This window comes from Primulina huaijiensis, chromosome 2, assembly GCF_012295235.1.
Source record: "Primulina huaijiensis isolate GDHJ02 chromosome 2, ASM1229523v2, whole genome shotgun sequence".
In the NCBI taxonomy this organism is placed as follows: Eukaryota; Viridiplantae; Streptophyta; class Magnoliopsida; order Lamiales; family Gesneriaceae; genus Primulina; species Primulina huaijiensis.
Genome location: NC_133307.1, coordinates 30,524,223 through 30,546,842, shown reverse-complemented (window position 1 = coordinate 30,546,842; position 22,620 = coordinate 30,524,223). Strand labels below are relative to the sequence as shown.

General features: G+C 31.9%; 3 protein-coding genes, 1 long non-coding RNA gene and 1 pseudogene across 9 annotated transcripts; 2 read left to right on the top strand and 3 right to left on the bottom strand.

Annotated features, from left to right (window-relative positions):
- The first annotated feature begins 3,495 nt into the window (after window positions 1-3,495).
- LOC140971549 (protein WALLS ARE THIN 1-like) lies at window positions 3,496-5,492 on the top strand. The gene is made up of 6 exons (XM_073433864.1): window positions 3,496-3,598; window positions 3,680-3,742; window positions 3,882-3,998; window positions 4,082-4,499; window positions 4,593-4,744; window positions 5,054-5,492. Exons 1-6 carry the CDS (start codon window positions 3,513-3,515, stop codon window positions 5,229-5,231), a joined length of 1,014 nt encoding a protein of 337 aa, XP_073289965.1. The 5' UTR covers window positions 3,496-3,512; the 3' UTR covers window positions 5,232-5,492.
- Window positions 5,493-7,230: 1,738 nt separating this feature from the next.
- LOC140971547 (probable GTP-binding protein OBGC2) lies at window positions 7,231-10,971 on the bottom strand (annotated as a pseudogene).
- LOC140971548 (uncharacterized) lies at window positions 9,045-10,320 on the top strand. Its single transcript, XR_012174322.1, has 2 exons — window positions 9,045-9,127; window positions 9,211-10,320. It is a non-coding gene; the product is annotated as an uncharacterized lncRNA (long non-coding RNA).
- Window positions 10,972-14,182: 3,211 nt separating the features above from the next.
- Window positions 14,183-21,539, bottom strand: LOC140971546 (uncharacterized). Of its 6 annotated transcripts, none has more exons than XR_012174320.1 (8): window positions 18,074-18,224; window positions 17,949-17,988; window positions 16,663-16,804; window positions 15,549-15,696; window positions 15,196-15,271; window positions 15,007-15,118; window positions 14,751-14,912; window positions 14,183-14,471 (listed from the first exon to the last, which is right to left on the bottom strand). XR_012174320.1 is itself a non-coding variant. In XM_073433859.1 (8 exons), exons 1-8 carry the CDS (start codon window positions 18,133-18,135, stop codon window positions 14,400-14,402), a joined length of 744 nt encoding a protein of 247 aa, XP_073289960.1. In that variant the 5' UTR covers window positions 18,136-18,225; the 3' UTR covers window positions 14,183-14,399. The 6 variants fall into 6 exon arrangements, 4 of the variants coding, with proteins under 4 accessions (XP_073289960.1, XP_073289961.1, XP_073289964.1 ...); XR_012174321.1 differs by having other exon boundaries at window positions 14,760-14,912; XM_073433859.1 differs by having other exon boundaries at window positions 14,821-14,912; window positions 18,074-18,225.
- On the bottom strand, window positions 21,244-22,444 carry LOC140971544 (uncharacterized). The gene has a single exon (XM_073433858.1). The coding sequence runs from the start codon at window positions 22,296-22,298 to the stop codon at window positions 21,450-21,452; it is 849 nt and encodes a 282-aa protein (XP_073289959.1). The 5' UTR covers window positions 22,299-22,444; the 3' UTR covers window positions 21,244-21,449.
- Window positions 22,445-22,620: the final 176 nt, after the last annotated feature.

Sequence of the window (22,620 nt, the reverse complement as noted above, 5' to 3'; positions counted from 1 at the left end):
TTATTATTATTATTATTATTATTATTATTTTAAATTTCATTAAAGATATAGTTTTTCTAAAAAAAATGCACTGTAAATTTCATTTCAAAAAATAAAGGCTAAATTTAAATTTCATTCCAAAAAATTGTGGTTAAATTTTATTTTTCTTCAATATATTTTACAAGTCATGAATAGGAGTATGTCTCTTGTGATACGGTCTCACAAATCTTTATCTGTGAGACAGGTCAATCATACTGATATTCACAATAAAAATTAATACTCTTAGCATAAAAAGTAACATTTTTTCATGGTTGACTCAAATAATAGATTCGTCTCACAAAATACGACCCGTGAGACCGTCTCATACAAGTTTTTGCTCATTAACAAAAGAAAAAAAAATTATTATTAATATTATTACTATTTTAAAATTTTTAAAAATAGAATGTCAATTTTGTTTCAAAAAATATACTATATTTCATTTTTTTTTCAATTTATTTTAGAATATATTAATTAATATATGGAAAAAACAAACAAACAAAGAGATATTTATTAATTATTTTTATTATTTACATTATTCATGAATGTTAATTTACTCAAATTAAAAATAAAATTGACACATAAACTCTTATGATTTTGTTTCACGAGTCAATTTTTTGAAACATGTCTCTTATCCGACCCGAACCATGAAAAAAGATTGTTTTTCATTCCATAAATGACTGGATCGACATGTATAATAGATATATATCCATGAAACAGTCTAACATAAGACCTACTCAAAAATAATTAGATAATCATAAAATTTTGAATAAGAGTGTAAACTTTATCTTCATTTGATTTATTTTAAAATACATTAACATTAATTAATGAAAAAATCAACCCGTGTTAGATATAAATTCCATTAATAAATTAATATATGAAAAAAAAAACAAAGAGACATATAATAATGAATATTATTTAATGATCATAAGAACATACATGTAAATTCACAATTCAAGTCAAACTCATATATTTTTTAAAAATGAAATGTAAANCTCAAAAATAATTAGATAATCATAAAATTTTGAATAAGAGTGTAAACTTTATCTTCATTTGATTTATTTTAAAATACATTAACATTAATTAATGAAAAAATCAACCCGTGTTAGATATAAATTCCATTAATAAATTAATATATGAAAAAAAAAACAAAGAGACATATAATAATGAATATTATTTAATGATCATAAGAACATACATGTAAATTCACAATTCAAGTCAAACTCATATATTTTTTAAAAATGAAATGTAAATTTTATTATTTTTCAAAAAATGAAGGTTAAATTTTATTTTTCTTTAGATTTCATTGATGAATTAATATATGAAAAACAAAAAAACAAATGGATATATATTAATGAATTTAATAATATGTTATTTTTCTTTAATTTTTCATTTCATTAATGAATTAATATATGAAAAACTTAAAACCAAGAGACATATAATAACGAAAATTATTTAATGATCATAAGGGCATACATGTAAATTCACAATTCAAGTCAAACTCATATATTTTTTAAAAATAAAAATGAAACGTAAATTTTATTATTTTTCTATTTGAATGTAAATTTCACTCCAAAAAGTGAAAGTTAAATTTTAAAAATGATGGTTAAATTTTATTTTTCTTTAGATTCCATTAATGAAAAACAAGAAAACAAAGAGATACATATTAATGAACTTAATGATATGTTATTTTTCTTTAATTTTATATTCCATTAATGAATTAATACATGAAAAACAAAAAAACAAAGGGACGTATAATAACGAAAATTATTTAATGATCATAAGGGCATACATGTAAATTCACAATTCAATTCAAACTCATATATTTTTTAAAAATGAAATGTAAATTTTATTATTTTTCAAAAAATGAAGGTTAAATTTTATTTTTCTTTAGATTCCATTAACGAATTAATATATGAAAAACAAAAAAACAAATGGACTTATATTAATGAATTTAATGATATGTTATTTTTCTTTAATTTTAGATGTCATTAATGAATTAATATATGAAAAACAAAAAAACAAAGGGACATATATTAATGAATATTATTTAATGATAATAATAATAATAATAATAGATAATAGATAATAGATATACTATATTTCATTTTTTTTAATTTATTTTAGAATCTATTTATTTTAAAATACATTAACATTAATTAATGAAAAAAAAATCAACCCGTGTTAGAGATATATTTTCATGATACCGTCTCACAGAAAACCTACTCAAAAATTGGATAACCATAAAATCTTAAACAAGAGTTTAAACTTCATTTTTATTCATGAAGATGAAATTTTATTTTTCTTTAATTTTAGATTCTATTAATGAATTAATATATGAAAAAAGGAGCATATAATAATGAATATTATTTAATAATCATAAGGGCATACATGTAAATTCACAATTCAATTCAAACTCATATATCTTTTAAAAATGAAATGAAAATTTTATTATTTTTCTATTTGAATGTAAATTTCACTCCAAAAAGTGAAGGTTAAATTTTAAAAATGATGGAAAAGACATGTGTTTATTATTGTTGTTATTATTATTATTATTATTATTATTTTAAATTTCATTATAGATATAGTTTTTTTTAAAAAAATACAGTGTAAATTTCATTTCAAAAAATAAAGGTTAAATTTAAGTTTCATTCCAAAAAATTGTGGTTAAATTTTATTTTTCTTCAATTTATTTTACAAGTCATGAATAGGAGTATGTTTATTTTTCAATTTGAATGTAAATTTCACTCCAAAAAGTGAAGGGTAAATTTTAAAAATGATGGTTAAATTTTATTTTTCTTTAAATTCTATTAATGAATTAATATATGAAAAACAAGAAAACAAAAAGACACATATTAATGAATTTAATGATATATTTTTTTTCTTTAACTTTAGATTCTATTAATGAATTAATTAATGAATTAATACNAAGAACTTATTTCAATTTATTTTCACTATCTTTTATTTTTCAACAATAAATTCAATCTATGATACCTAGATAAAGTTCAAATTTTATTTTTTTCTGAGTTCTTAGATACTAATATAATTGAACTGTTTTAGGTTATATATATAAGTATATATTGTTGTAATATTCTATCTTAACATAAAAAATTTATTAATGTGATTCATAATCAGAACTATATTTTGAATATCACTGTGACACCTATTTTAATATCACGACCTTAAATTTGTAAAAAAAAATAATAATTAGACTTGAGCATTCAAAGTAAAAAAAACAAAAACAATATTTAAAAAAAAACATAAAAAATTTTAAATCATTTTAAGTAACCGTAAATATAAGAGCAATTTGTTTCACCTAAAATGATTTGAATTCATTCTTATTCCTCATTTTTCTATCACTTTGATGTACATAAGAGTAATTATTACACATAAAATCAGTTTAAACTCATTTTGCTTTTTTTTTTTTTAAGTGTTCTCTTATGGCATCAAACAATTATTTATGTTTTTCACACATNGTTTCACGAGCTGCACTTAACATGGGCATCAGCAAGATTGTGTTCCCGGTTTACAGAAACATTCTTGCCTTGTTTCTTCTATTGCCTTTTGCCTATTTTCTTGAAAAGTAGGTGGTTTTTCTTGAATTTGTCTGATCTAAATTATTTTCAAGTAAAGGGTTCTTACTTTGTTTGATGAATGATCTCAGGAAAGAGAGACCACCTCTTTCTTGGAACTTGCTCCTCCAGTTCTTCCTTCTCGCCATTGTTGGGTATGATTATGGTATTTTTTTTATATAATATACGAATGTGTGTGTGTGAGAGAGAGAGATAACATTAATTCCATGTTTTACTTGATAGAAATAATGCATGTATTAAAAAATTGAGGGATTAGTTTACAAAAAATGGCAGGATTACAGCCAACCAAGGATTCTACTTGTTGGGACTGGACAACACATCACCGACTTTTGCTTCTGCGATCCAGAATTCAGTTCCAGCCATTACATTTCTCATGGCTGCACTACTCAGGCAAGCAAAATTAACCGACTAAAGTTCAAAACTTTCAACTTCAAGAAAGTCGTTTTTCGTTGAGCAATGATATTAGTTTTCAGGATAGAGAAAGTGAGACTGGATCGAAAAGATGGCATCTCAAAGGTGGCCGGGACAATCTTCTGCGTGGTGGGGGCATCCGTCATCACGCTATACAAAGGCCCCACCATCTACAGCCCGGCTCCCCATCTGCGCAGGGCGGTGGAGGTGGCAGCTCCGGCGGTGGTTGCTCTTGGTGACGCCGAGGGCAAGAACTGGACATTGGGGTGCATATTCTTGATAGGCCACTGCCTGTCTTGGTCCGGGTGGCTCGTGTTACAGGCCCCGGTTCTGAAGAAGTACCCGGCTCGGCTCTCCTTCACTTCTTGCCAGTGTTTCTTCGGGGTCATCCAGTTTCTTGTGATCGCTGCTTTTGTGGAGAGGGATCCTCAGGCTTGGCTCGTGCATTCTGGCGCTGAGCTTTTCAGCGTTTTCTATGCTGTAAGACTCTGAAATATAAACATGCTCGCTTTCAAAATTATATCAATATTCTGTCTCGATCGATCACATGAAAATTAATAATGGTCGTTGCAGGGAGTTGTGGCTTCGGGGATCGCATTCGCTGTACAAATATGGTGCATTGACAGGGGTGGCCCGGTGTTCGTAGCGGTGTACCAGCCGGTTCAGACACTCGTTGTAGCAATTATGGCTTCCGTGGCTTTGGGGGAGGAATTTTACCTGGGAGGGTACATATTCACATCATTATTCTTCTTATTATATTTTCGTTTTACTAATTTCCAAATTCAAATAGCTAGATAAACTGTTACATATATGGATCACCATTTTTCATTTAAAAGATAATGATAATTTATATGTAACCAGATAGTATTATCTTTGAATCTATGTATAATAGACGAAATATCGGGTTCGTTACCCAATTATTACAAACCTATTCCCCTCCTCGAAAATCAGGTATTCTAAAATTTCATTTAGATAATGATATTATGATACTACATCTGTCTCTAATTTGTGAAATATTTAATTATGTTGCACAGGATAATTGGCGCAGTGGTGATTATAACAGGATTGTACTTTGTATTGTGGGGCAAAAATGAGGAAAGGAAGTGGGCAGCGATCCAGTCCCCCGTGGAGCACGGGATTAACAGAACAACCCCTCAAATCAAGTCCTCCATCACCCAGCCACTTCTCCCTCAGTCAACAGAAAATGTTTGACCAGGAAAAATACCTGACTTTAACTACCTTTTTTTTCTGGAATCGACGATCTTTCAATCCAGTTCTGCTATATATATGCTATAATATTATATATAATATGGCTTGGATTGTGTATTAGTTATATTTTATCAGGGTTAATCTCTCTCTCTTTGTTTGTTTGTTTGTTTGTTTTTTTTTTTTGCATGTGATGTTGATTAATCATATATTATGATTTTGTGAAATTGGATTTCTAATTATTAAAGTGTCATATTGTTTTTTTAATACGGTAATTAAAGCTTTAAAATTGTCCACAAAGAAATCGAAAATTTAAAATTATTTTAAAATCCATGATCGTCGTTAATTTGAATTAGTGATATTAATTACTGATGGACTCGTGAGCATTTCTAGCTTCTATTTCCCTATTCTTTTTCTTGTCTTATCCAATATTTATTTAATGTGAAAATTTGGGAATAAATTAAAAGATACAAAGACCAAAAAAAAAAAAAAAGCAATTAAATCAAAGTTGAAATTATGTGGCGACGTGATCAGACTGATGGGTGGTCTTTCTTTTGTCGAAATTCACCAACCAAATCTTTATATTCTGATCAGCCTGACCAAATGCTTAAAAGAATCATTTTGCGTTAAAAATTAGACTAGTTGAAAATCGATCCCGATCTCCAAATATATATTCTAACTTCAAGTCGTCGGGAACTAACTAAAAAAATAGGCAAATTAAAATTTGTGTGAAACGGTTTCACGGGTTGTATTTTGTGAGACAGATCTCTTATTTGGGTCATCCATGAAAAAATATTACTTTTTATCATAAGAGTATTATTTTTTATTGTAAATATCGCTAGGATTGATCCGTCTCACAGATAAAGATTCGTGAGACCGTCTCACAAGAGACCTACTCTTAAAAATATTTTATTTTTTTAATAAAATGAGAGTGCTGAATTATAGAAGTCAAACGTGTCTTTGAACTAAAAATTATTGGAGAAAAATATGGTTTCATTTTATGAGATTTCGGAGGCAGAAAAAACTTTTTTCTTTAAAAGAAGATCTATGGACTCAATGTCCAGTTCACGAGCCTACACTCATGCATTAGTTGATTCCCAAATATATAAGAAAAAGCCTCCCCCTTCCCTCCCCATTCAACATGCCACATCTCCCCATGAATTCATGCACGGTATTTTCAGAAGTCCTGGACAGAACCCCGAGTGCTGAATGTTGCCACAGCTGACCAGAGCATTGGGCTGCCCGTTTTCGGAGGTCGGGGTGCTGCCCTTGCTGCCTAGAAGCATTAAAAAATGATCTCTTATGTTTTATATTCATATATTTTTCTTTTATATCTAGCTTGTGATACATTATGTTTTTTTTTTATATATATAAATTTTTCTGCACCAAGAAAATGAAAGTAAGACTACGATTTTTAACAATTCTAATATTTTTATTGAAATAATATTATTGAAATAATAACTATGTATAATTTGATTTTTGACAATTCTAATCTTATATACAAGATCCATGCCAAAGGCACTCCATTTGCAGAGTCCAAATTAGTCCCCCAAAAGCCCCGAGATCATCCACATCCCTCAAGGAACTATCCTTGGAAGCCTGAGCCCACGACGATGAATAAGAAATTAGGTTAAAGTGATTCAAATCTTTCGGAAGCCTGATAGGATATATATGGATGTATTATTTATCACAAGAAAATTTCAGAAATGACACCAAAAGATCATTTAACACCTTCTAGAAACCCTTCTTTAAAAAAATCAAAATCAAAATCACTATAAAGTATCATATATATTAAAAATATTTATTATGCTTCCGAGTTATAATTAAATTATTTATGATATACAAGGATAACATTAACTCTTGAGGGTCAAAGTCCTGATTTGATAAGTTCTTTTTTGAGATTATTTTCTTGTCTTGGACACTTTTTCATCATTTTGCTATGATGAGATATCATCGCCGTTGGTACAGTTACCTAGTATTATAACGAGCAATCATTGTCGATTAAAGAAAGATTTGATATTAAAAAGTAGTTATCTAGTCATTTACTATTAAACTAAATACATTGATTCCTCCACATATATAGTGAAAATGGCTCATTTCCAACAGTAAGTTAACCAAACCAATGTCCCTCAAAAGGTCGTGGAGGCTATCGTGGTGGCGTTGGTTCAAGGCATAAATCCGAGCACTGTTAGACAGACAACGCACCAACAAGTAATGTGTGAGTCTAGAGTTGCAGACCAGAAAATTCCTGCGAGAGCAAGATCGATCAAGGTGTGAGAAAAATGAATTTCATAACCAAAAATTTGAAATCATCTAGCACCCCGTTGCTGGATGGGATTCATGAAGGTGCTGCTGACATGTGCTCTGATTCACTACTACCTCTGCATTTCTGCAAGGCTGCCCTCATCTCCTTCAGCATTTCATTAACCTTCATACCTTTCCTGCATCAAATGACACCAACAAATGTTTATTCCAGACTTGTTCAAAACCAGAATAAAATCCCCAAGAATCACCGTTTTATAGCAGCACAATAATCGGAAATAAAGAAGATTACAATATATTATGTATCAAGAATTCAAATGAGCCTCAGTGGAAAGCTGTGCAGATATTTAAAAAAAAACTAACTTACAGAACTGACACCGAAGACTGAAAGAGGTCGTGGGTATTCATCAATTTCCTTCAACTTTCATTCATCGGTTGAAATGGGAGAATCAGCACTTTCAAAAGCAGTGCGAGTCTGCAAATCTATCTTATCACGTCCTATCCTCTTTATTTCTTCTCTTAAATATGGAAACCTTTCCATTGCCTGTGGAGCAGATAAGACGACTAACTAGGATTAGCTAACATGTAAAGGGAATAGCCTTTTTTCGTTAAGAAAAGAACATCTCTACATGCAAAGAAAACCCAAGCACATACCTCAGGTTTGTCAATTTTATTTAGAATCACAATGCAAGGTCGTTCAAGGCAATCAGGATTGTACATATGCAGTTCCTGCAAAATTGAGGTACCCATAACTTCATAGGAACACATATGATCCTAGTCACAAAAATTATCCACAGACATCCATATAAAAAGAAAATGTATCAGCACTCACTATTTAAACCGCAAAAGCATTAGGATTTGGTGAAGTACCGAGAATTCATCGTTCACAGGTTTGTAGAGATTGGTGTCTCACCTCTTTCACTGTCCTGTAATCACGTATAGGATCCTCAGCAGCTGCATCGACAACGTGGACCAACATCCTAGTCCTCCTCAAATGCCTCAAAAAGTTGACCAGATACTAAAGAACGAGCAATTTTACATGCAAAGTACGAAATGTAAACATCAAGATTGTAAAAGAAATACAACTAGAATGAATACCTTTCCTAAATGCGCTCCTTCAATGAGGCCAGGCAAATCTGCCCAAGTCGCCTCAGATGAAAACTGCCCAGCCCCCAAGCTGGGATCACCATTAAGGCGTCCTAGATTAGGCATCAATGTTGTAAATGGATAATCCGCTATATCAGGTTTTGCAAATGTGATAGCTGCCAGTAGGGTCGACTTTCCAGCATTCGGGAGTCCCTTAAAATCACAAGGCATCAAATTAGAAATTAAGAAAACGATATTTATCAAAGTTTGGCATAAAATTTACAAAATTGCATAAATTTTGAGAAGAATGAGAAATTGAGGAATATTTGGGACATAAACACAAGTTATACTTACAACAAGACCAACATCAGCAACGATTCTTAGTATCAACTGCAGAGTGACCTCTTCTCCTGGATGACCAAGAACTAGAACCTGAATCAGTTGAGTAAGTGTCAACACGAGAAAACTAAGAGTATAACAGAATTGCATTCACACTCTCCTGATCTTAGAAAAAATAGCACCAACGACGATAAGATAAACAAAAAGTCTCGGGGGTAGTCAGAAATCCTCACCTTATCACTGTCGTCTACCGTTATATTGGCGGTTAAATTCATCAATTTATTCCTCCTGTGCTCAGGTGCTTCCAGCAAACTGATCTGCCATAACCAAAATGATGAACAAAATTCAAGAAAACATGGATTTTCAGATCAATCCTGACATCTGAAATATATGTTGCCACGAGCTTCATGTAAATTGCAGAGAAAGCTTTCAAGATTTACATTTTACCCAATATTCACAAGATTTACAAGTTAAAAATTCGGTAAAAAAGTCAAGAACATGGATCCTTACCCCTCCTTGTCCATCCCTCGCGACATCCCCTGGATGGGTTAAATCAGCTAGAAGCTTTCCTCTTTTGTTTTTCACAACCGTACCTGATATAATTCACAAAAAACACAGGTAGTGATTTCGCATTTGGATTATATTTTTTTGCTGCAAAAAGGGAATTCTGGAATGAACATTTATGGACTCAACAGACAACAAACCTAGAGTTACTGGAATACGCAATGTTGGGGCGGCCACTCCATTATGCAACTGAGAGGACAAGACACCCATCGAATAAACATTCCCACCACGTTTTGCATTGTACCGACTCTTTTTGTGAAACTCCAGCAGTGTATATGTGCACTCATTCGCATAAATCACATCATCGCCTCCATTCCCGCCCACAGGAAGGATAAGTGAACAATCAAAATCTCGCTTGTAAGAATCCCTTTTCTTTGTTTTGTCCTTTCCGAATGTTCTTTGAGACTTAGAAGTTGCCTTTTGGTTAGGAAGACTAAGAATAGCACCATGTCCTCCATCTCCAGCTCGAACAGAAACACTCACTTCGTCAAAATATTTATGACGTTACTTCACCAGAGTTTCCTGGCTTGGAGATGGAGGACTCTTCGACTTAGTAAGCACGTTTTTCAGCACTGTTCATTGATATTTCTTTTGCACTGTTGATTTCCTATGAAAACGGTAATGAAAACAGTGGCTTTGGACTCTATAAGAACACAAAAAATGAAAATTCCCTTCGGAAACTTAGAATAGCCATGTTGCCGTGAATTATAAAAGCAAAACAAAAAACCAATACAACAAATGTCACAGTACATAACAGAGTTAATGAAACACAACTTACTAAAGCATTCTAAAATATATGAAAAGTGTACGATTTCATAAAAATTAATCAACACAAAGTGAATCTGACACAACCGGCCAACAATAAGCTTAATAATTTCCCAGTAGTAAATGAAGTAGAATAATCTTCACTTACTGAGCCAGTTGGGCATTCAATTCCATAAATGGAGCTGTAAATTCTATTTGCTATGAAGAATAGCCAAAACCATGATATCAGAAGTGAAAGAATATCACAAGAAAATAAAACAACAATATGCAGATCAACATAATTACATAAATATAAGAATTAATTCATCACACGGTGTAGGAAAACATATTTCAGTTTTCGATCCCTTGAAAATCAACAGAACCCAAGAAAAAAGAAACACGACAGCCCCAATTCGTTCCTTTTTCATTCATTAACGAAAATCTTGATTATGAAGAAACCAGTGGAGTAAAAGAGAGAAAGGGGGCAAAATTGGGGGAAAAAAAAACCAGCAGCATTGGCCTTGCATTCTTGATAGAGAACATATTACATACCCGCTAACAAGAAAAGGTCGCAAGGAAACTGCAGAAACCGCCCGCAAACTTTTATCAGACAAGTTGAGAAGTGAATACTGCTGCGGAGTCCATGTAAGCATTTTATCTTCAGCTACGTATGTGGGTGTCACTTAATGGATAAACTGACAATTGTCAGCAGAGTTCTCCGTAGCTCTCTTCAATGGCGGAAGCATCCATTTACAAAATTATAGGGAAATACAGGGAGAAGGGATCCAAACGCGATCTATTTAAAAAAAATCCATAAATCAATTTACATAAATATCTTTATGTTTAAATATAAATATATTATTAAATGTGATTTAAAAACTCTTAATACTGCATTCATTCTCATTTCAATCGACTCCAAATTTGAATCTTTTTTCCGTCGACTTCTTCTCAAGACAATTTATCTTTCACATTTATTTCGATTTATTGAGATTTGTCAATTTACTTAAAAAAAAAAAATCAACCCACACTTAAAAATCGACCAAAATTTTTGTCGACCAAGAACACAAAATTTTTGTCTTAGTCGACCAAAATCTTGAAATTGTTTCAAGTCTTGGTCGACCACTTCCAAGCAACTTGGACCAAGACCAAAATTTTTGTCTTGGTCGACCAAGAGACCAAGCCAAGACCAAAATTTTGGTCTCTTGGTCTTTTGGTGGACCAAGACCAAAAGACCAAAATTTTTGGTCCTGGTCTCTTGGTCGACCAATTGCTTTGCTTGGAAGTGGTCTTGGCCACCATCAAGGTTGTTTTTGTGTCGATTTTTTTTCTAATCCATATATTTGATAAATATGGTCGATAATTATTTAATTTTGACGGATAATTACATAATTTTGATCAATGTTGCATGTTTTTTAACATACGAATCACATAATTTCACAAGTATGTTCTATAATGTTACATTATTATGTTACATGTTATGATATATGAGTCACAATTTCACAACTATGTTACATGTGTTTTGACATATGAGCCACAATTATGTTATATGTTTTAACATACGAATCACAATTTCACAACCAACTATGTTACATGTTGTTTTAACATATGAATCACAATCTCACAACTATTTTACATGTTTTAACATATGAATCACAATTTCACAATTATGTTATATGTTTTAACATATGAATCACAATTTCACAACTATGTTACATGTTTTAACATATGAATCACAATTTTATAACCAACTATGTTACATGTGTGTTTTAACATATGAATCACAATTTCACAACTATGTTACATGTTTTAATATATGAATTACAATTTCACAACTATCTTACATGTTTTAACATATGAATCATAATTTCACAACCAATTATGTTACATGTTGTTTTAACATATGAATCACATATTTAGCTAGGTCGACACAAAGTAGACCTTGTTTTTTTTGGTCGACCCTTGTTGCTTTGCTTTTGGGTCGACCCAAAGGTATATCCTACAAAATTCAACAAAAATTAAGAGAATAAGATAATTAGAATAGACAAAAATTAATAATAAAAATAAAAAAAAAAAACATACAATTTCTTCTTGGTAAACCAAAATTATGTTAGTAAAATAATAAGATGGTTTTGTCGACAAAGAAATTTTATTGGGCGACCAAGAAAATTAACTTAATATTGGTCGACTATTTTTTCTGGGTGGATTGATATTTTTTCTCAAAATAACTTTTGTGTCGACCGAGAAGAAAAAGAAAAAAAATTAATTAAGTTAAAGATTTTAATTACAGTTAATGTAATAATCAAGAGTCAACTCCTTCTTTTTTTTAAAAAAAAGTCAGAGTCCTTAATTTTTAAATCTTTTATGTTTCAATCTCTTTTTTTTAATTGGCCCAAAATTATATCGATAACTTATTTATTTATTGTTTTTTATTTTGTTTTGACAATGAACGAGTCGAGTGGGTTACAGGCTTATTTATTTTTTCTATTTCTAATCATGTTAATAAGTTATTTTTTAAAAAAATTGGTACGATGTCAAATATTTATATCTGTAACATGATTAAATATGGTTTATATTTGTAGTGAAGAATAATTTTTATATAAAAAATAATATTTTTTCAATATCATATCGATTCGAAGATATATGTGATAAAATTGTTCTATAAAACGATATCATAATATTTTTAGAAAGAACCTTCTCATAATTGTCATCAAGTGTTTTGTAGTTTAATAATAATCTTAAAATACTCTTTACTTCCCATTTTCTGTCTCAATAAATAAGTATAATTAGTGAGAGTATAATCACTTTCCAAAATAATTAAAACAAATTTGTCTCATGCACATAATTTTTTTCTTAATAATAATACAATATTAATACAACGAATAAAATTATTAATAATGAGAATTATTTAAAATAATTTTTTGTATGATAAAAAATAAAAATTAGATTGATAAATATAATAATACTAAATGATAAGAACAAATTGCTATTAATAATATTAATAATAAAAATTAAATCCATATTGTGAAGAATTATAGGAAATAAGATGATAATATTATTAATTATAAATTAAAAATTTAGTAACAATAAATAAAGATATTAATGTAAATGTATTATACAATTTGATCTATTAATTTATATTTATTATTAATACTGATATAATCTAGATCTATATCAGAAGACATTAAATTTATATTATTTTTTATTGTATTTATAAATGTATTGCTATTTTATTGATTTGTATAACAAGTTTTTAATTTCGGTGGTAATATGGCATTGTTGCATTTGAAAAAGATCTTTATCGTAAATGTTTCAAATTATTTCGAATATTTTTCCCCACATATATGATTAGACAATTAATTAAATAATATTGAAAACAATAATAACAACAATAAATCGTAGAAAATAAATTAATATTAATCAGAAAATAATAAAGACTAAATTCTCACTACCAAAAATTTAACTAATTCAATAAAAATTTATAATTTTGTTAATATTAAATAAAAAATTTGAATATAAAAACATATAGAAAAAGATAATATATACATAGTGAAATAAAAAAATATCTAACAAAATATGAAAATATATGAAAACATTTAATATTATTTCCATTTCAAAATATAAAATAATATTCAGCTTTGTTTGAGGATACAAATGATTTTATGTTGTAATTCGTCTGATAAATATTTTATCTTTTACTAATATGATTTAAACTTTGTTGTGTTTCTTGCCTATCAGTTTTTTAGCTCTATGATTTTTATTTTTTTAAATAATCATTTCAAACTTTATGATCTCTCGATAAAACCTATATCAGATTACCCATTTTCTTATTTCGTAAAAGAACCATTTAACCTTTTAACAATGTTGGCAAAATATGATCTAATAATGCAAATAGTATCCGATAAAAACTAGTGAAAGTTGTATCTGAATGAGTAAAACAGTAGCATGTCAAGATGCATGTAGTATGATCTAATAATGCAAGCTAGAATACAATCGAAGGCATTTTCCCATAGTATTATATCTACACATAAGAACATACTATCTTGCCTCATTTACTTGAAACACAGACATGGTTCGTTTGTACGACCACGAATTCAACAAATAGAAAAGGTCCCATCGACGAGAACCGTGCCACAGTCACCTCAAGCCAATCTGCCAATACACCAAATATCTGTCTTTTTATCACTCTCCTGTGAAGACTTCCCAATAGCAGCTCTTGAGAAAGTCTTTCAAAGAGAAGGGTTGATGCCCATCCTGCAAAATTTTCAAAAAAATCCTAAGGCAATTTCAGGACTTGGAAGAAACAAAAGGCCAACAGCGTGTAAATTTGTCTCATTGGCAAGCGCATGTATAAAGGTACAACTGCTGGCAAAAGACGGAAGGATCAACAGAGTTGAGAATTTATACATGACAAGTTCTACGGTTAAAAGAAATTTTATCCTCAGTGCTCTATTTAAGCTTGGTAAGAACTATACTAAGACACAAATCCATAGTGATTCGAACCAGGGAACAAGGTGCAATAAATGAGAGTACAGGGATTACTCAGCGTCTGAAGGAATAAGTACATGGATACTCAGCAACAGACTAACAGCAAACTTCAAACCTTGCCGGATTCTTGATCCAAGCATTGTTTGACAACTGTAGTCTGCTGAATTAGCCTTTCCATTGCTGAATAGCTGGGCAACTTAGTATGTGCTGAAATCACAATGTGAGGCACATATTTAAGAAATAATCCATAAATCACAAAAAATAACTAAAATTCCAGGCTACAACTTTATGAACAAAGTACCGAGTATTGTTCGGTTTAAACCATCAGCAACACGCTGTCTGTAGTCCATGCTGAGAAGATGGAACATCGGGGACTTCTCTGGTTCTTCATAAGCAAGCAGAGCCATAAAGTCCTATATACAAAACAATTCCTCCATCCTTTAGTGATTCACGGGAATGAACCAATGAAATCAGAGACAGAACAACATACTTCAAGCTTTTCGACATATTTCTGTTCTTTCCCAAAAGGAGTCAACTTGGTTTGGGCAAATTCCAGAGCTTCAGCACTGCGAGTAAAATTTAAACCTTGATATGCGTGAAAGTAAAGATGATATCATAAAACGACACTGGATATTATAAAGATATTAACAAATTTTTTATCCAATTTCACTGTGATATAGCCAAAGTTCCAAATTAGGGGAGAATGACAAGAGATTTACCCCTGGCCACTAGTCCCGTGTTTTAGACCTTATGGACAAATTTCATATATCATATGTTGCATGCTTTCAGTGTATTATCCTTTAAATAATTAAAATTCAGCATTTATTGACTCATCATACTCACCAATTTCTAGAGCACACAAGTTCAACAAAATGAAGGCTCAAAAGATCAAAATGCAAATCCTTGTTTTCCTCCAGCACACCAGGAGCAAATTCTTCGGTCAATTCAATGGCTTTCGATGCATTTCCATCCGATGCAAAGTGGAAGATTCCTGTAAACGAACTGCCATATTAGTGCAATAGATACTTGTGGACATTCTTCTCAGGTTTAGCTTCTTCAGGGAGCTGAAACTACAAAAATGTTATTGTGAAGTTTCTTACAAAAATAACACGTGCACTTAAGAACAGGGAAGATTAGTGTATGTTTTAAGTAGTCATTCAATGGTAACAACCGTTTTCCACCTCTTGAATTGACTGTGTAGAATTAAAAATCAATTCTCCTCTCATTGAATTACCAAAAACTCTATGATTTCATTTTATTTCAAAATTTAAACCAAATCATTCTTACACACTTCAAATTAAATGTTCATATAAAGTTAATGACACCCTCACTTTTTCTCCCCATTTTTTCAAAATATATTTACAAAAACATTTAAACCCTACATCCAAATGTTTTCGTAGAAAGTACCCCTACCATCCTCCATCAAACTTTTCATTTTCTTCTGAAGTTGCATTCACTTGTGTACAAATTTTTTAAAACTTAAACAAGACCATTTAATCATGAAGGTACAGGATATATTATCATAGATATCGGTATCGGAAATGGATAGAAAATTAATTGAACTACCCACGCCAGCTATGACAATCAGGCATGTCTAGTTTCTCCCAGCATAAGATTGAGAGAGATAAATAACTAAATTTTTTGTTGACTGATGTTTCAAATGCCTTATACTCGACTCATTTCTCCTAAAAGAAACTCACCAGAAAAAGTTAGAAACATAACTTTTTTTTACCTCCTCTACTAAGAAATTGATTCACTGATGTCCAGCATGCTAACATTTAGGCACATTTAACATTTGTCACCTAAAGACTATGCTTCCACCATTTCAATTACTCCGAGAAAGGAAGCATAAATACATTGGAAAAGTGATAGCCACTAGAACTTTACTAAATTTTTCCATAAAACCGATTGGTTTGGGAGGATGTGGTGTTGGTTGGTTGGGGGGGAGATCCCTTACTTTTCCTTTTCTCCATGTCCTCAAGATGACCAGTAGGATGCTTCATCCCAGTACAAGCAATGAAAGAATCCACCGTATCTTTGAAGCAATGGTGCACAAGATATGACAGAACGACCTTATGAATGTCTTTTTCATTCACAGCCTGTGAGGAAATAAAAACAATTATGCAACAATATATTTTACATTTAAAAGCATAAACGAAAGAAGCAAGAGTAAATCCCTAATCAATTCATACTATAAATCTTGTCGATTCCCATAGAATATCCAAAAAAATGAAGAAATCTTACTCCATAAGCACTATCACGCACAAAAACCATAAACTAGTGCGATAAGGACAATCAATATGTGATCAGGCCACCATAAGATGAGAGTGGTTAGCAAAATTTCAATTTGTTATGTAAAATGTTGATTGGCAAAACACAGTTCCCTGTTTGATTGACACCTTCACGATCAAGAAAATGGACATTAGCTGTCTTCAACCATAGATAATCCTCTTGAAACGGAATTATATAAAGTTGTGTTTGGATGAAAGGATTTGAATTTCTTTTCAAATAGCTAGGTTGGTGAGTGAATTTGAAATTAGAGCAAAAACACATACTTGAGCAACACAAGGTATTTCAAATCCTCTTTCTTGGACTTGAAATATGGATTTGAAATCAAATCCACTCAAAACCTTCCATCTAAATGCAATCTAAGACAAATATGAAGAGTGTGAAGCAAAAAATCTATGTTAAAAACAATGAGTTTTGTTGCAACTCCGAAAAATTTTATGCAACCTAAAAAATGCTGTTCTTCCCACCATTATCAAGGCACCCAATGTCAAAAAAATTGTTGTTTCGATAGTTGGCTTTGAACTTCTGAATTAGACAATGTAAAAAATCGGCATCAATCAGTGAACAAAACCAAACAACCTCAAGTCTACGAAACAGCCGAGGTTCATTCACCATGAAGGGTAAGCCAAATTAGTCACCTTCACCACAATAAAGCTGAAGCCCATAATCATCTGATTTTAAATTATTTTAATAGAATGACAAAACGAAATTACTATAAACTTCATTCAAATTAGATGCAGCACTTCCACAATGTATTTAAAAAGAATGAACAGAAAACATGTATCAAACTGAAATGACAATCATAACTCATCAAGAAAGTTTAAATGGGGACAAACACTCAAACCTCGGAGGAAATTGTCGATGATAGAAAGAAAAAGAAACTCATACAAAAAATAACATTGTTCCACAGCACAAACTGCATAATACAGGCGAAGACAACCTAGAGTGTCTTACAATGTTCTCGTATTGCCGCGAATCAGCATCCATCTGTAAGCTTCACAAGGAGAACTTTTTTCCCTTTATTTTGTCGGAGAGAACCAAAAAGTGAAAAGAAAAAGAAGTAGAGACAGATAATTTACAGAGAGAGTTGAAAAAGCCTTCCAGAATATGCAGATTTTATAAGCGTTTGGTAAAACTTCATTACATATATAGTAAACGGAGGGGATCGCCTCCCCAAGACGCAGACGAAGGAGAAATTCGTAAAACTGCTGTTTTGCGAGAAGGCCTGGCCTGTCTACAGTTCTAAAAGCGTACGGTAGTTGTGGAAATATCTACTGAACGCGATTTTCATATCAAATTTTTTTCCCCACAATATTTTTGTTTTTTCTGAAAAATATCGTTAAAATATTAAACATGATATTATATTAATACATCGACGTACATGTATGTTACGTGTTAATATAATATTTTTATAATTTATTTGATTTATAATTAAATTAATATCAAAATATAATTATAAAAAAATATTGAGTTACTACATTACAATTTTGATATATGCATTTAAAAATTAATAGAAAAAAAAATAAGAAAAAACAAGTAGAAGTTAATTCTATCCACTAAGCTACCTTTATTAATATATGAATAATTATTAAAACAGATCATGAAATCAAAAATTAATTATTTTAAGTATCTCAAATTTAATAATATAACGTAAAATAGAATAGATAACGAAAAAAATACTTCCATAAAATTATAATTTGAAAAACCTTTACTAAACATGTACGTTAAATTTAAAATATACACGGTGCCTAATAGCCTCTGGGAGAGGTTTTTATTGAGCAGTACAGTCCGGATCTCCATCCTCTTTCACTTGTGGTTATCAAGCTTAATGAAGATGGCAGTTGAGAAATCTTTTCCTTATTGCAGCGTAAGGGTCGTGGCGCATGCCGTCGCTCATTTTGGGTTTGTCAATCCTCATTCACCAGAAATGCTGCGAAAGGACACTTGCTGCCTTCGCTTTTTCTCTAACCTATGGATTGTTGAGATCTGAATCTCTGATGTTAATGACATGTAAAATATCTATTCGATTATCTTTTTTTTTTATTTTTATTATGTCATGTCATTTTATGGAATTATGATAAATTGTAATAATAATGTAAAAAAGATATATTAAGAAGTTCACGATGTGAAATGGTCAATCACTATCTTGAAGATAAATGAAACAGGCAAGTCTATCTTTTCTGTTGTCCATAATAGTATTCACAACGGATGATTTCGGAGGAAACCGCAGGTTTAATGCATTCAAAGTTTTCTCAGTTCATTCGAAAAGACAGTTTTGTGTTCATTTTCCATATATAGTTTTAATATATCTGACAATTAACTCTATAAAAATCATAAGGAGTTACAGTGTCAAATACATTAGGTGAATACAAAACACCTCATTTCAAAACATTTAATAATTTGAAACGACTAAACAAACAGTAAACACATTTAAAATTAAAATTTTGTTGTGTTTGGATAAACAAAATTCAAATTAATTTCATATATGCTCTACATCAAACAATTTCAATATTAATTATCATACTCAAATCTATTCGATCCGAGCGCAGTCTTAAAAATTTATTACCTGATAGTACGGATGTTGAGACACAGCATGTATGTGAAAATTGTGCACGTAACAGTATTTATTGTATATAATACCAAATTAATCCTAAAAAGAGGATCAAAACTAAAGTGACAATACCACCTTTGAATAATGCGTCATGAGAAGCAATGAGAAAAAGTAATCTATGAAACTTGAAATCAGGCAAAAAGTCGAACAATTGCGAAGTAAAATAACACCACGGCAACCAACAGCACGCTGAAGGGAGGGGGTGGCCTTTGGAAACCTCAAGGAAAATGATGAGAAAGAGGTTTGAAGAATGGTCAGCAAAACTGACACTCAATTGCTCCGCATCCAAATTTCAATATCTAAATCTCCGGGCTGTATAAATTTACTAGATTTAGAAGAGTTTCATAACATATTTCATGCGAGTAGATGAAAAACACTCACATAAACATACAACATATAATTAGTCTGATCAGATTTATTCTGAGTGCAATTTATTATTCAATTCACATATGCAAAGACTGAATCAGATTTATGAACGGTTCAGAAGTAAAAACAACATAGTTACTGGGACCAAAAATGAAGAATGAGAAGGGTATTGCAAATCTTGTGTTGTTTTAAACAATAGGGTATGCTGGTGAGCATGATAGAATGGCTAAAAACGAGTAGAAGGACAAGTAATTAGCGAGCATTTTGTAAAGTAACTGATTCCAAAGGTATGCCAGCACAACTTAGACTTCGAGAAGAGTTTGGGTCTGGCAATTCTTTATACATTTACTCGTTTAATCTGGGATGTGTTCTCAACATTGATGAATAGAAACCATACTCCTTCAAACAAAATTCGTTATTTTCCTAAAATTATTAGGAGGAGAGTTGTCAACGCCCTAATTCTAGAAGTATAGCTGTGAGTTCACCATGACATAATGGTGCATTAATATTAATAGCAAAATCAAATTTTTCACAAGGCATATGTCTGCAGTCCCAACATTAGCACTTACCCTCATCTTTGAACTCGCTGAACAACATGGAGATATCGGAATAACATGCACAGCAATACAATAACAAAAAAAAGCTCACCTGATTCAACTTCCCACGTGATAATTGGTATGGTGAAGGGAAACGCATGTAGAACACGATAATTTCAACCAAATCATCATAAAAGGAAATGCTGAGAATAAGATGTCTATTCATTTTCCGAAACCTCTTCATCCTTAAGGAGATGTGCTCATTCGCCATTCGAGTCACACCATAAACACTATATACAACATTTTATATAGCCGCAAACACTCAGCCCTGAAATTGCTATCAAAATTCAAAACTAATCATTTGTGTTCAATTTCTCTAAGTTGCAACTGGTGCAACTACGAGTGGTGAATTTACAGAGATTAACAATTGAACCTTATTCTACATGACACAACAATCAAAATATGATGCTAAGACTTCACAGTTAAAAAAATTTGAGTGATACCTTAACCATAAACTATAGTTTCACACAATAAGTGTTTGGTCATATATTCCAACACATGTTATGTCACATCCTATTCTCAGCTAAGAGGAAACATATTCTAAGCAAAGCAACATGCTCCTAAATCTCAACCCTACTTAGATCGTAACTTATTGGTATAAGAACTTCCTAGCTTAACCATCCACTTGATGTCAAATTTTTAGCCTTTTAAGCATCCCATATGCACCCTATAGCTTCTTATTAATCTATATCATATTTGCAGTGTAACCCGTCCATGCTCATAAAAAGAGGAAAAATTTGCCAAAGGATTACCACTTCCATCTACGCGGCATCAAAATTTACATATTCCTACACATTAAAAATTTTGAAAATCTGTATGAAGTCACAAATACCATTAATAGAATATAATAGCACCCATGGCCCCTATCTCTCCTTCATCTTGTTACGGGGATGGAAAAACATCCTTAACAGCAGATGCAGCAGTCAAGTAATTCAATGTGTTCCTCAGTGTCTCCTTCTCCCTTTTCAACCTCGTCGCAGTATCCTCCAATTCCAGCAATGCCTGCTGTTCCCTGGGTGCGCCTTCGAAAGTACTTCCGACATAGAACGAGAATGGAGTCGGAAAAAGATTCCTCCTCAAATCTTGAACCTCCTTTTCCGGCTTCCCATTCAGCCTATTTGACAACCTAATCACATCTTTCATGTACAGCTCTACTTCACTGGCCAATGCATCCAAATCCTCCACCTCACCGGAGGGGCGGTCCTCGAGCCATGTCACTTCCGCCACTAAGTAGGGTTTGGTGCGGACTAATTTGGTGACCCGGAAACGTTCCTGCCCCTTGCAAATCAAGAAGAACCGGTCGTCAACTAGGCGCTCATGTTTTATCACTTCTCCGACGCAGCCCACATCGGCAGTGCCCGTGGCAGCGTCGGTGTAAATGACGCCGAATCGGAGGTCGGTTTGGAGGAGCGTGTGCATCATTATGCGGTAACGAAACTCAAAGATTTGGAGGGGAAGGATAGCGCCCGGAAACAGAACAAGGGGAAGAGGGAAGAGCGGCAATTCAACTACATCATCAGATTTCGGGGAGTTGGTATGATGTTTCTCCGAAAACGACGAGGCCGAGCAGCAAAGCGATTCGGGTTTCCGCCGCCCGTGGCGGCGGCGGCGAGGCGGAGTTGGAAAACTATAACTGGGCTCCAGGTGATAAACTGAGTTTAAGCACGGTTTGCGAGAAATAGCATAGGAAGAGGAAGAAGTAGGGGAATGCAAGAGCTGCGGCAGAGCCATTGCACAAGTGTTACTCAAGCAAGGTCTCAGAAAGGGGAAATGGACATCGAAAATACAGGCCAATAATTGAAAGGGAAACGGCGGCCTGTCATGTAGAATGGGGATTTTTGTGGAGGTAGTCCAAGTGAAATGGTGAAGTGTGAATAAAATGTTTGCCAGTCAGATGTGGATAACGGGAGATGCTGCCAATGGGCATGTGGTCTTCAAGCTTTACACGTACAAACATGTCTATCTTTCTTAATATTTGACCTCAAAATAAATTTTCATATACTTTTAATTCCAAATATTTTATTTATTTTAGATTAAGTTTTTTTTATTTTAT